At 48.4% G+C, this 14393-nt stretch overlaps 1 protein-coding gene across 7 annotated transcripts in view; it reads left to right on the forward strand.

Moving 5' to 3' along the window:
- The window catches only part of DCUN1D4 (defective in cullin neddylation 1 domain containing 4), an 81108-nt gene that overhangs the window by 7535 nt on the left and 59180 nt on the right, over window positions 1-14393 (forward strand). For 2 of the 7 annotated variants that reach the window (XM_045079734.1, XM_045079735.1), the window contains exon 1: window positions 2477-2622. The exons of 1 other annotated variant lie outside the window; for it this stretch is intronic. In XM_045079734.1, coding sequence (XP_044935669.1) covers window positions 2526-2622 — 97 coding nt within the window. In that variant the 5' untranslated portion in view covers window positions 2477-2525. Of the gene's footprint in view, window positions 1-2475; window positions 2675-3313; window positions 3333-14393 lie in introns of those variants that run through there. 4 more of the 7 variants (XR_006606706.1, XM_045079733.1, XM_045079738.1 and 1 more) reach the window with 4 other exon arrangements.

Genomic DNA, 14393 nt, shown 5'->3' on the forward strand with positions numbered 1-14393 from the left:
GGTTGAACATTCTATATATTTTTGTGGACACCATGAGCCAGTAAAGAGCTGGGTGCCACGGGCAAAGAAGCGGGCAGGTCACTCATGTTGCTTAGCCATTATATACATTATCACCAAGTTTGCAGCAAATAAATCAATACAGTAAATGGCTACCTAAAACAAATTAATTATGAGCTTATTTTAATTTGGAGGTGTCAAGAAGCAAACCTATTTCTGTGCAAAACAACAGTTGTATCTCAGCCCTTAAAGTACTATGATCAATAAAAACATACGTTTTATATATATAAAATTTTATGATTTAAGTTCTACAGAATTTATTACTTCCTAGATAATGAATAGGTTGCAAACATAAACAGGATAAAGAATGCAGGAGCAGCTTTTCCGTTTTGAGTAAGGAGGGACATTCTTAGAGTTAGATCTACCCAACAAGGAACCAAGGAACGCCTCTTTTAGAGTTTAGAAGTGCTTACCATCTCTGCAAGGCCCAGCTGACCAACCTGTCATTGTTAAAATTCACCAATATGGATCAGAATCTTGAGAAGAAACCTACAGTGGATAAATTCAGGACAATTCTGAGATTCTATGATTAGGTGAAGTGATTCATAAATATTCGAATGATAGAAATATGATAGATATAAAATTACAAGGATGCAATTTACCCATGAGACATTAGGGATTAAGAGGGACGTAGTATACAACAGGAATGGTGTGGGACAGAGGAACTGGTTTGATCCAGTTCTTTAAAAATACCTTGGTTATGGCATGACATTTATCCCGATTTGAAACCTAAATTTCAGAACCCTGAAACTCGAAACCATTGGCTTTGAAGTAATCGAAAACCAAAATGACTGTTTTGTTACCAATTGTATGTGATGTAATCCTATTCCTTGATTGTATAATGCTCTGGCTGTAGGTTGGGGTATAGCCTTGGGATACAGATAAGTGGTGCGATTGGGGTGGGAGGGGGCTGTCTTCCCTAAATATCTCAAAATATCATTCTGCTACACTATGGTTAAGTGTGACGAGTAGGTTGGGAAGCGTTGAAAAAAGTGGTTGCAACTCGTGAAAATGGTGCGAATTCTTGACTTAGGAAGCTCAATGGTCCGACGAATTTACTTACATTAACACCTTCTTTTGCCAAGTAACAGCCAAATGAGGCCCTCTCAGAGTCCGTGAGTTCGATTCGGGTTAGGTGTCCTTGAGGGCTCAGCACCTACGTTCTGGACTTGCCAGTGCGCCAGACGGAAGCTCAGAGCGTGGCCCTAATTTCCTGTATGCGGTGTGGGGCGTACACAGATGTGTGCATGACGGACAATGCCTGGAGCATTCGAAGCCTTTAGAAAAGCTTACTCGTGACCAAGGGGGAAGAAGTGTGATGATCCTCGAAGAGACGTGCATCTCCAAAAGGGGGAGAGGGCAGATTGTTGTAATTGTTGTACAAGAACTGGGAATTTGTTCCTCACCCGAGGGTTTGCTGGAAGTGAGGACGCGGCGATTCTCTACCCAGTTTCCAGCACTAGGAAACCCCTCGCAAGAGAAGTCCCAGTCCAAGTTCCGCGCGGACTGGGCTCCCGCTGAGAACGCCTCGGAGATGTGCGAGACAAGTGGGGGATCCCAGTAGGGGGGACTCCCCCACTCCTTGTACGGGACACGAGCTGCCCCAGCTGTGCTTTCCCTCCTCGGCTCTTCGCGGAGCACCACGCGTGCTTTGTTTCAGAGCCGACGCATCTTCCTCGGTTGGTCTGCAGCTCCACCAATCCCGCCCGTGACGGGGCGGGGCTTCAGGGTCAAGGTAGACCAATTCCCCAGCCTCGCCCCTACACGCGCTTTCGGACCCCCGGGGATGAGTGACAGCAGCCGGGTCCAACCTGCTGCTCCAGACCGTGGCCTCCGCCAGGGGCGTTCCGGGGACGAGGCGCCGGGGCCAATCGCATTGGCGCTCAAGGGGCGTGGCCTCATTGCCAGCTCTAGACCGGCGCCCTCCGCACTCCTTTTGTCAAATGAGCGACGCGGTGGGGCGGTCCCGCAGCCGAGCTTCAGCCAATGCTTGGAGCCGAGGTGGGCGGGTCGGGTGTGCTGGCGGCTGGTCCTCAGCTCCGAGCAGAGGTGCGGCGAGCCGGTGGGGGGACCGCGAGGCGAGCGCGGGAGCCTGGGCGGAGAGTGGGGTGTGAGCTGCCCGAAAATGCACTCGGATGCCGCCGCTGTCAGTGAGTAACAGAGAGCGAGCGGGCCGGGGCCGGGCGGTTGCCAACACTCTCCACTCCGCTCCCGCAGTCCCCGCCCCGCGCCTCCTGTCCCGAAACGCGCCGGGAGCCCCTGCCCGGGAGCCACCCCTTCCCCTCCCGGGGCCGCGGCGGGCGGTGACGCTGCGGGCGGCGCGGGGCGGGGGCGGGCGTGGGGGGGAAGGGGCCGGCCTGCCGGGGGAGGGCGGAGGTGAGGGGGGTGGGGACTGGCTCCTTTTCAGTGTTGGGGGCAGGGGGGGCGGGACGTGCGATGAAGGGCTGGGACCGGAGTGCCTGGGGTGAATGGAGGTGGAGGCGGCGGCGGGCGCTAGCGGGCAGGGCCGGGGGTGGCACCGGCGCGGGAAGAGAGAGCGAGGGAGCGAGCGAGCGGGGCGCAGGGGTGAGGATTTCCTAGGGGCTGAGCGGTGCGGGCGGCTCCGTGAGAAAGGCGGGTGAGTGCGAGGGGAGCGCGGGGGCGGGGACAATGGGAAGAAGGGCTGGCTGGCGGGGGTGGGGGGAACAATGCGGTGGGGGAATGGGGGTAGCGGCCGAGCGGGGCAGGAGGGCGGGCACGGAGATGAGGGCTGATGTAACGGGAGAGCGAGGTGGTGGGAGGGATTGGGGTGTGATGGGATAGTTGGGGAGTCCGGCGGGCTGGAGAGGCATAGAAGGGTGGTGGGGTAACTGGGAGTGGTGAGAGGGGGCAGACGTTGGGGTAATGGGATTGAGCAGGTGTTGGGAAGAGAGGGTAATGGGGAGTGAGAGGAGAGAGAAGAGGGGAGGGTTTGGGGTGACAGGATGGGGGCAGGGGTAAAGGAGTGCGGTGGGGGTGTAGAGCTAGTTGGGAGGAAAGGGGGGTTGGGAGGGGCCAGGGCAGGGGGAGACTGTCAAGTCCAGATTCGGTCCGCGCGGGGCTCGGGGTGGGGGGGGGGTGTCAGACTATGTTTTCTGGGAGGGGATCCCTCCCCCCCGTCAAGACAGAGTCCGTGGAAGGGGGAGCCCTGAGCTTCGGGTGCGGGGAGTGGAGGGGGCGGGGCTGAGGTGGAGGGGGCGGGGAGGTGCCCTGAGGTTGGCGCTGGCCGCGGTTCCCCCAGAGCGGCGGGAAGCGAGGTCAGCGCTGGCGCGGGCTCCGGCTGCGGGACTGGGAGGCGGGGCCGGGGCGCGGGCTGCGGGTTTTCCGCGGCGGGATCCGGAGGGGTCGGGCCCTGGAGACCGGGTGTGGGGTTTTGCGCAGGGGAGGTGTTGGGGTCCCAGGCAGTCCGTGGGATTGGCAGTCTGTGACGCAGTTGTCTAATTTCTGGTCGTCAGGTGTGGACGCTGGTGCCCGGGGACCCGCTTCCCTGCAGGGAGGGCCTGGCCAGAGGCCCCGCGTAGCGTTCGCGGGGCGCGACCTCTGCCAAGCTTGCGGGGAGGACGCTTTAGGGGTTTCCTTTAGGGTCTGGCTCCAGTGGCCGGGTGTGAAGGGGAAAGGCGGTCGCGCGGAATTCTGGGACTTGTAGTCCGCGCCGCGCGGAGTCGCGGTTGGGTTGGGTGCACGTGGGTAACTGTGGAAACGAGTCCCAGAATGCAGCGCGCCCCTCGGAGCCTCCCGGCGCTGCTAACTCGTGGTTTATTCCCGGAGGACCCGAGCGAGCCCTTGGGAACCTCTCGTCCCCTGGGACTGGAGCGATTCATTGGACCTTCTCCCTGAGTCGGCGGGAGGGGGAGAACCAAGCCAAACGCAGTCCTTTCACACTTGGGTTCTTGATTCCCGAGTTGATTACTTCCCCCTGCATTTAGTGGCCTTATTTGTAGAGTAAATGCTTAGTCTTTTACCTTATAGCACATAGGTTTGGAGAAGCATTCAGGGTGCAGCACCGTCCAAAGCAGAGTTTAGGATGCTGTATTTATTGTGGCATCCAGCGTTAAACAGAAGGTTAAAAGGTTTCCGTCTTTAGGTAAATCTGGGAATGCAGTGGAGACCCATGGAACCCTTCTGCCGATAATACAGATTATGTGTTTGCATTTCCTGGGCTCTTTGAACTGCCCAAAGATAGGACTTCCTGAAAGAAGATGGCCTTGAAATGAATTTAGTAATGAAGATGGCTTAGTGGAATTTAGGATGGAACTGTGCCCATACATAAACCCCTCATGAAGCTGAGCAAAGAGAATATAAGATGTCTTCAATTTTCAAGGGAACGTGGGAAGCAAATGAGGCTAGCAGAAGGAAAACTCAGTGGACGACCTTAAGAGGTTTTTGTGTGTGTGTGTGTGTGTGTTTTTAAAGTTGGGGGTGTAATTCTTTTTTCTTGGCCTCTTTAATATTAGAAACCTTCCTCTCTGTAGATGCCCCAGACCCGACATCCTTTGCCAGTTCCTATTACCATTTATTTATATGCTGAATTACCATTTATATGCTGAATTTGAACATTGCAGAATCTGTCATGTAGAGGGCTGTAACATTAGCTCAAAGATGACAGACTATTTTTCTGTGATATATAAGGTATTATGAAACTATTGGTAGCTTAGTCGCTAGAAGAATATTACAATGACCCTAGTGATAAAATTTTACCAAAAAGTCCTGAAATTTGGAAACCTTTTAGTGTGGTTACAGATATACTGAACTTGATGAAGTGATTAATGATTAAGTCATGGCCGAAAAATTGGGCAATGTATGTTTTTTTCAGGAAAAGATTTCTGTTCATCTTATATTTTACTTAATCTTATGATGAAATATTCAGGAAGCCTGTTGTGATATGTAAGTATGTAATATGGACATGTTTTTTAAAATACGCACTTAATGCTGGAATTTGTTTATATAAAGCGTGAAGTGTCCGAGGTTGAAAACTAGTTATAATTGTGTTATGATTGTATTATATTATAAAATATAATAATATTTTAAAGAAAATATTATGCCAGTAATTTCTTTCCCTTTTTGTTTTTGTTACAGCACAAAGATCAGGTGCCCTTTACACACACACACGATTCCCCATCCTCCCGTCTCCCAAACCCTAGGTTTCTAAACCTGATCAGCTTCTACTTTATGCTGTGGATTTCGGGTTCCTCTTCGATTTTTGGTCTTTGGGGAGGTTCTTTATTTTCATGTGAACTAAGATACGTGTTTAAACAGATGTTTCTTCTACTTTATACAGAATTTTTTGTTATTTCATATTGGGAAGGATTTTTAGGTTATCTTGTTTATAACATTGCCAGAAGAGAAAGTCTCCCTCATTTTCTCCATTTTAGAGGACTTCTGCACATTACTCTTTCCTTCCTTTGGTCCTGCCTCCAAGAAGTGCTCCTGTCAATCAATACTTGATCACGCTTTTTCAAATGTTATTTATCATTACATCCCCTTCTGTTTTTATCTTTAGCTGCCCCCAACAGCTCTTACAGATTACTGCTTTCTTCTTGACTGCAATACATGTTTGTAATTCATGTCTGCATCTTCTCGTCTCAAGAGTAATGATCTTGTTAACTAAGCAGAATAAAAATCAGCTTGTCAGAAACTGAACTCATGATTTGACCAGTGTTGTATCCATCATTGGGAAGTAACAATACACTACAAAAAATGGCATAGATAACAGAATTTATTGTTGTCCAGTAGCAAGAAGTGTAGAAGGTGGTGCAGTGTCTGAATGATGTTTTTGAAGACTCTAGTCTTTTTGCATCCTTTTATTCCTCTATTTTTAGTATTTTGGCTTATGGAAAGCCTCGGGCTCATTGCTTCATGTTGGCAATGTGGTTGCTGTGGCCCCAGACATCATGCCTGTGTGAGACAGGGAAGGAAGGAAGATGTTTTCTTATAACGCCCTCCTAGCAGAGAGGAGTCTTCTAGGAGGTCACCTTGGAGACTTCACATTCAGTTTTGTTGGGGAGAACTGATTTCATGGCACTGCTACTTGTAAGGAAGTTTGAAAAACTGGAAGTCTGGCATTTTTTCAGTTTCTTTTGGGAGATGTGGCCTTTGCTAGAGTGGTAGAGCAGTGAGGAGAATGCTCTGGGTTGGCAGCCTACAGGTTATATCCCTGATCCAGCTACTTTGTCCAGCTGTCTCTGGCTTGGTCTCAATCTTTTTTTAATACGTCAATTTATTTTCTGCCTCATTTAAAAATCATTAAAGGTAACTTACTAAGTATAGATAAAAGCCTGCAAAGAGAAGGAAATTAGGGGCGCTGGGGTGGCTCAGTCAATTGAGCGTCTTAATCTCAGCTCAGGTCATGATCTGGGGGTTGTGCGATTGATCCCAGGGTCAGACTCCACACTCGGTATGGGGTCTCCTTGGAATTCTCTTTCTCCCTCCTGACCTCCTGTCTCTCTCTCATAAGTAAATTTAAAAAACAGAAGGAAAATAAACCATAGACTTACAGGCTGCACATAATTGCTTGCCATATGTTAGAAATAGGCCCTATATTTGGTTCTGAGCTTCCTAGTAGTCCAAACAAAGAGGAAAACAAGACTAATTTCATTCATTCGCAATCCATTTAATAACGCATCCTCGCATCCTCGCGTTTTCCTGGCTGTTGGTGAGAGCGGGACTGCCTCTCCTCCCCCCATGGAACGCTCTCCTACCTGTTGCTGCTGTCCTAGGGCTCACCCATCTTGTTGTTAATCTGAAGTAATCCTTTTGCTAGCCTCAGCCCCTCTCACTTTGTCCTCTGCATCACCAGTTTAATCACCTTTGACCTTAGGATTGCCCCACACAAAACCTCAAGGGCTCCTGTTTGCTTAATGAAATGCAGACTCCTCGGAACCTGGGGATGAATCGGTTTGTGCGGTTCAAGCTCCGTTTCTGCCCCTGCCACCCCCTGCCCACTGCGGCCTCCTTGCCCGCTGTCCTCAGCGCTGCTTCCGCAGAACTGTTCTTTCCTGGGCTCCTGGTCCCTCTCTAGCAGACTCATCCTGTCCCTCCGTTGAATCTCCAGAGTTGGGGTTACCTTTGTTCTCAGTTCTGTCTAATACAGCAATAGCTGCTCGTTTACTTGTCCCTTCCACAATTAGAGTCTTACCCCTTTGAGATCCAGGACCGTCTGTTGGTATCCATTTCTCATCCGCGATGGCACTTTGTTTAGGGCCTCAAATAGGTATTGAATTGAACTTAAATGGTCAACTCTTAAGTAGTGAATTATCTGGAAAATTTTAGTTCTCCCTTGTGCTATCCAGCATGCTTCTGAATTGTCTTTCATTATCTTCAGTTTGTCTCTTCAGGGAATACAAACTCTTCCTTATTCATTCGGTCTTTTTTGACAAAGTCAGCCATAAGCAAACCAATTTAAACAACCGTTCTTTTTAAATACGTGCAAAGATACCAGGTTTTTGTTTTTTTTTTAAATACTTTATTTATTTGTTTGACAGAGAGAGATCACAAGAAGGCAGAGAGGCAGGCAGAGTGAGAGGGAGGAAGCAGGCTCTCTGCCGAGCAGAGAGCCCAATGTGGGACTCGATCCCAGGACCCTGAGACCTTGACCTGAGCTGAAGGCAGAGGCTTAACCCACTGAGCCACCCAGGTGCCCCAAAGATACCAGTTTTGAAGAATGTCTGTGGCATGAAGAAATTCTCAAGGAGCAAGTAAAATGCTGTTGATGGACTAAGGGCCCCGGAGTCTGTGTGTGAAAATGCGTGCTTCCATTTTGGATCTGGTATGTAAGTCTTGTGTAGATAAGGTTAAGGCAGGGCTTGACAGGTCTGACATTCCCTGTCTTTTTCTTTTATGGCCAGATTCTGGTCCGTAGGGTTTATTTCATGTTAACTACACATTGACATCACTGGAAGGCTTTTTTCGTTTAGAAAATAAACTTTGTTAGTTGGAGGTGCATTTTCTGATGATCTGATATTGATGCAGATATCTTTCTATAGTTGGTCATCTTGAATTCGTATTAATAGCTTTTCATAGCTTATTCTTTTTTCTTATTCTGAGATTGGGGTTAGGAGAAGTACCTCTTGAGAATTATTCTTTTAAGCAGAACATACATTTTAAAAATATGCTTTGGGGTGCCTGGGTGGCTCAGTGGGTTAAAGCCTCTGCCTTCAGCTCAAGTCATGATCCCAGGATCCTGGGATCGAGCCCCACATCAGGCTCTCTGCTTAGCAGGAAGCCTGCTTCCTCCTCTCTCTCTCTCTCTCTCTGCCTGTCTCTCTGCTACTTTTGATCTCTGTCTGTCAAATAAATAAATAAAATCTTAAAAAAATAAAATTAAAAATATGCATTAAGTAGAATCATTTATTTTAGCGATTATCACATCACTGTTTCAGAGCTAAGGACTTTTTTTCTCTTGTGTCCTTTATTCTAGCAGACAAAGTATTTGCTACTCTGGATTTGAATTTTTTTTTAATTAGAAAACACTCTTAATGAGTCATTTTCAATTTAGGAAGGTAGGCTTGTAGTTTTTGAAACTAATATACTGAGTACAACACTAAATGATATGAAAAAAACTCCCACCCTCCCCAAGTAGCATTACCTATGGTTATGATTCCTTTAAGTTCCCTCTTTGAGGATTTTTTTCTTGTAAATATTTTTTGAAAACCTTTTATTACTTGCTGTCACTAGTATTCCCAATGATGGCGTGTCATCCTTTTCTGTTCGTGGTGGGCATCATTAGTCTTAAGGGCCCTGGCTCTTTCCCTGATTGGGAAATTCCTACCTTTGCAGGCCAGGCTGCTCAGACACGCCCACCAGAATGTGAATCCGAAGGTGGAGGCAAGTGTTGGAAAGAAGCAGGGAGCGCCTGGAGGCCCTTTGGAGGGGACAGATAGTGGGGGGCAGCTGCCGGCTTTGGTCCCAGGGGCCAGGCCAGTTCTGGCTGTGTCCATGTGCTCTGCTGTGTGTCCTTAAGTTGTGTGACTTAGTTTTCTGGATTTCCTAGTCCTTCTGTGAACTAACCAATGGCCCTTTAAAAAAAGAAATTACGGTCCTGTTCTATTAGCTGGTTGGTTTCTGATGCTGGAAACTCAGAATCCTGACAGATTGAACATCCGTACCTGTCACTGGTCAAGATGGGGCAGAGGCTCTGGAAGAGACGAGCTGTGATGTGCCTTACTGCCCCGACTGGACTCTGTTCAGGGTCCTAGGGTCCTGATCTGAGGTTACCCAAAGGACAGAAGGAGCACACAGTCAATGTCAGTTGTGGGCACCGCCTTTGCCAATGGTCAGGCGGGCTCTGAGCTGCACATCAGCCACGCTGCTGGATCTCATTATACAGAGCTCCTTACTGCTTGTCTTTTTCCAATCACCTCTTTGTCCTTAAAAAAAAAAAGAGAGAGAGAGAGAGAGAGGTGTGATGCTCAGGAGCTAATAATGCCTACCTTCTGGTGTGTCTTTTTGGATCTAATTTGGGAGTATTAGCCTGGAAATATTCTTTGTGCCTTTTTTTGGGTAGAACTCTATCTGATAGTCTTTATTGCTTTTTAGTATTTACTGAGTATCCTAGACATACGATAAAATTGAACCTATTTTAAGTGTAAAGCTTGATGAATTTTGATAAATATCTATACTGGCATAACTGCTACTAAAATTAAGGTCCAGAATGTTTTCTTGACCCCCCAAAGGTTCCTGTGTGTTCCCTTGCAGTCTGTACTTCTCCATCTCCTACCACAACTTTTGGCTTTTCGTATATGTCATTGGAAGCCGCCTTCATGTTAGTTGATGATCTGTCATCTTGCTGTTCATCGGGATATTACAGTATAAAAAGGTGTGATAAATCTCTCCTTTTTTTTTTTTTTTCCCTGAACTATTAAGTCCAGAGAAAAACTCTCAGTGCTATATAAATTATAAATCCGGTAGTGCTTTACCACATGGAACTGTCTAGAGTGAAGTTACTCATCCTTTTCAAGTTTTCCAGTGGATGGCTGTTCTGTACCACCCAAAGACACAGATGGCTAGCATTTGCTTCCTGAATGTGATGCCTTTTAACTATTATCTGGGTCAGGTTGGGAGACACTTAATAGTTTAGAGTTGGCCCTGGAGTCAGATTGCCTGGATTCTCATCCTTGCTCTGTTATGTCTTAGCTGCGTGGCCGCAGGTGAGTTTCTCATCAGTTTCTCTGAGTGCACACCTGTGTCCTCACGCCTAAAGCGTACCTACCGCAGGGTATGGAGCTGGTCGGTCTACACTGCTTACGGAGTATCTACCATGTACCAGGCCCTCTTCTTGTCTCTTGTGAAGTTCTCAGTATGGCTTAGGGGAGGGAGCCTGTAAGCCCGTAAACCATACAGTGTGGTTGGAAGTTCTGTAGAGAAGGATGAAGCAGGAGGTGGGGCACACAGGTGCGTGAGCGCGGAGGGGAGGGGAGTGGAGGATGTTGTAGTTTTTAATAGCAGGGTCCCTGCTGGGAGTGAGGGGCATTCCAGGCGGTGGGAAGAGGAATGCAGGGCCTCTGGGAGGGAGCAGACCTGTGGTAGGAATTCCATAGAGGCCGGTGGCCTTGGAGTGGAGGGGGGAGCTGGGCAGAGAGGAGGAGGTAGGAGGTGAAATCAGAGTGATCCCAAGGATTAAATGAGGAAAAAAACAAACACAGTTAAGAGAAGTGCTTGGCTCTCTTCTGTTTTAGTTGCTAATGATTGCTGTGTAATGACACTGTCCTCGTTAGGCTTTAAAAGAAGACCCTGGAGAGGAAGAGAGGTTATCAGAAAGAACCAAATGAGGCATTCCCTCACTTAGTCATTCACCAAACATGTGAGGGTTTCTTGTTGCCAGGCAGTGCCGTAACACACGTGACTGGGGGTTTGGGGTTGGGGCCCCGTGTTCCAAAGAGCTGCTTCTGGCGGCTTCAGCGGTGCAGGCAGAGAAGTAATGGACAGCTTAGGTATGGCATGGTGGCAGCTAGGTTGGTTGGGTTGCCCAGAGTGCTTTGGAAATAAATGGGAAGTCATTAAAATTAGACTTCATGGAAAGGTTAGCATTTGTCATGTGGGTTTCACTTCTGAAGTTTTCCCCGCTGAGGAAAAAGTTTTGTATGTGCCCACCCCTGGTGCTTTCCCAGGGAAAGAGATAGCAAGGGTCAAAGTACTGAGAACTGGGGCTGGGGAAGGGGGCGTTGGTAGGCTGGGGTGCAGGGGGGAAGGTGAGGGTGGGCAGGAACTGGTCGTGAAAGGCTGAGAAGAGGGAGCAGAGAGAGGAGAGGAGAAAAGCCACAGGCAGGGCGCAGGGAGTGTGGCCAACAAGGGGGAGTGGGGAGGGGCTGACACATGTTTGGTGGTGATTGTTGGGCTGTTCCAGCCGCTTTGCCTTCGTTAATACATTCAGTCCTCACAACCACCCGCAGAGGCAGATTGTGTACTGTTAGTGCGCCCATTTTACAGATGAGGAAGTTGAGGTGCAGAAAGGTTAATTAATCTTCTCAAGGTCACACAGCTTCTAAGTGGTGAATGGAGATTCTCACTCGGGCATTCTGACTCCAGGGTCTGGGGCCCCACCAGTGCCAGGGAACTCAACATTCTATTTTTGTCTTTGGCCTGTGAATGTTGATGGCAGAGCCAGCTGATGTGGTCATCCCCATTTTGGTTCTTTTGTTCTTAGAAGGGGCCCCAGTAGCATCAGGATGTAGGAGGAGTTCCTTCTTTCCCATCCCTCCTGTCCTCTCGTTTCTGTCGTCTTCCCCTCAATGACAGTAGGTTTTAAAAACTGATTCTAAGTGGGGAACTGATCATGGCAAAGAGAAGTCTTGCATTCCTTAACTCACTAGTGATGTCGGCATTTTAGTCTTCTGGGGTCTTAATTTTAAACAGACCTGTGTTAACTACTTTCTAAGTACACTTTTTGTAGTATTTTTAAATATAGAAGATACCGGACAACATTGCAGAAAAGCTACAAAACATAAAATTTACCTTTTAGGGGCGTCTGAGTGGCACATTGGTTAAGCGTCTGACTCTTGGTTTTGGCTCAAGTGGTGATATCAGGGTCGTGGGATTGAACCCCACATTGAGCTCTGTGCTCACCAGGAGTCTGCTTAAGATTTTCCTCCCCTCACCCCCTGCCACTCTTCCCTCTTAGTATGCTCTCTCTCAAATAAGTAAATTAACCTTAACCAAAAAAAAAAAAAAACCCCAAAAACAAAACCCAAACCCCTTACCTTTTAGTAGAACTACTAATGTGTTTTCATATAATATCTTTGAAATTATTTTTTTCTTTTTTTTTTTTCTGTAGTTGAGATTAAGTCCTTTTCCGCTTTAATATCCCTTTCTTCAAATGCCATTCCCAAAATTTGACCACAGATTACTTGTTCTTAATTAAACAGGAAGCTGAAGAAGATGGTTATACATTCAAGTCCAGGCAGCTGGCTGTTGGTGTCATACTTTGAATGACCTGTCACCTTGTCGTCCCTTCGGCCTTGTCTTTACTTTCTGATCTGGCTTCAGTGTGTCTTAGTCTCTTTTATGTTCTGATAATAACAGGGGAGTAAAACAGTGCACCTTATGGGCGCATGGGACGGGCCTGTGCTCTGCTCGTGCTTCTTAGGCACCATCTCTTTTCACTGTCACAGAAGCCTTGTGCAAAGGGGCCCATTAGAGCAGTTGTACAGATGGGGACACTGAGGCACAGTGAGACTGGGTCACGGGCAGGGTCACTCTGCTGGAATGTCACAGAGCTGAGACTCTAGCTCAGGCCTTTCCGACGCCAGAGCAGCAGAACTCTCGTCACATCAGTGAGATTAAAGGATGATTTTTCCTCTGAACTGTAGAGTGGATCTGTGTTCCTCAGTGGTTGAGGCGGGGCACAGGGAATGAATCTAGGGCCCCTTGTACCTTGTCACACTTGGAGTGCAGCCATGCAGGGTGTCCTGAAGTGGCCGGCTCCTTTGAGATGGCACTGGCAGGCACAGGCCGCGGAGTGGATGACGCGGCTAGGTGGCACGCTGCCTCTCTGCGCCGGATGGCTTCTCCTCGCAGCCTCTTTTATGGGTCCTGGGAGAGCCCCAAGGAAAAAGCCAGCCGCGGTATGCTTGGATGCCTTTCATTTTGGAGCCTGTGTTCCGTGAAAACGCTGAGTCACCCACGATGACCTGCCTCCCACCCCCTATCCGGGTTCCCCTTGCCATGCCTCACCTTCTGGCTTTTGTGCCTTGTAAAGTGGCAAATACTTATTGATGAGGAGAGAGATGCTAATATCTTCCCGCTGCTACTTGGTTTCTCATTTTCACCTGGCTTTTCAGTTTCGTCATCTTTTCCCTGGATCTTGCTCTGGTTCTTTTCAATGCGCTGCTGGGGTACCAATGACTGAGTTAGATTCTGGTCTGTAGCGTGCGGAGCTTGTCCCGTTAGCAGGTTGGCTGCCCGCAGGCTGGGGACTGAGTCCAGAGTGGGGCTAGAGCTCCCTTCTCTCGCTGCTTATTAGAATCATCTGGGCTGCTGAAACATCAGTGACCCCACTCCCATCCGGATGGTGGCCCTGGCCGTTTTTTCAAGCTTCCCAGGTGATTCTCTATGGGCAGCTGCTGGATTAGTTTGAAAGAGGCTTCACCGGCAGGCTTGGTTTGGGCTGTGGGGAAGAGGGCGCTGGGCTGATAGTGCATCCCCGGTAGTGCCTACCTCGTGCTGGCTACTGTTCTAAGCCCATCACATCATGGACTCATTCTGGCCTTGCGATATCCCTATGAGGCAGGCGCTTTTAGGCATTTTACAAAGAGATTCCTGGGGCGTCTGGGTGGGTCAGTGGATTAAAGCCTCTGCCTTCAGCTCAGGTCATGATCATAGGGTCCTGGGATTGAGCCCCGCATCGGGCTTTCTGCTCAGTGAGGAGCCTGCTTCTTCCTTTCTCCTCTCTCTCTGCCTGCCTCTCTGCCTGCTTATCATCTCTGTCTGTCAAATAAATAAATAAAATATTTTAAAAAAATAAAAGAGAGATTCCTACTTCCTAGCAAAGAGGGGCATGTGGGATGAAGCTGAACTGCAAACCTAGCACACAAACAGAAATCTAAAGCTGGTGGGGGGAGGAGGTGCTGCTTTTGATAGGGAGTGGGGAGAGCCTCTCTGATGATGTGACATTTGAATAGGGAGTGCAGTCAGCTGCGAGGCTTTGTGAACACCAGAAGTCATTGACTTGGAGGGTATATTAAATGCAAAGGCCCTGAGGTAGGAATTCACTTGCGTCTTCAAGGAAGAGAGTGGCTGGAATGGAGTGAGCAAGGATAATGGAATGAGATGACTTAGGTCAGATCATGTAGGGCCTTGTAAGGACTTATTGAAGACTTGGGTGT

This window comes from Mustela putorius, unplaced genomic scaffold (assembly GCF_011764305.1).
Source record: "Mustela putorius furo isolate JIRA1106 unplaced genomic scaffold, ASM1176430v1.1 tig00000430_pilon_pilon_pilon, whole genome shotgun sequence".
Taxonomy (NCBI): Eukaryota; Metazoa; Chordata; class Mammalia; order Carnivora; family Mustelidae; genus Mustela; species Mustela putorius.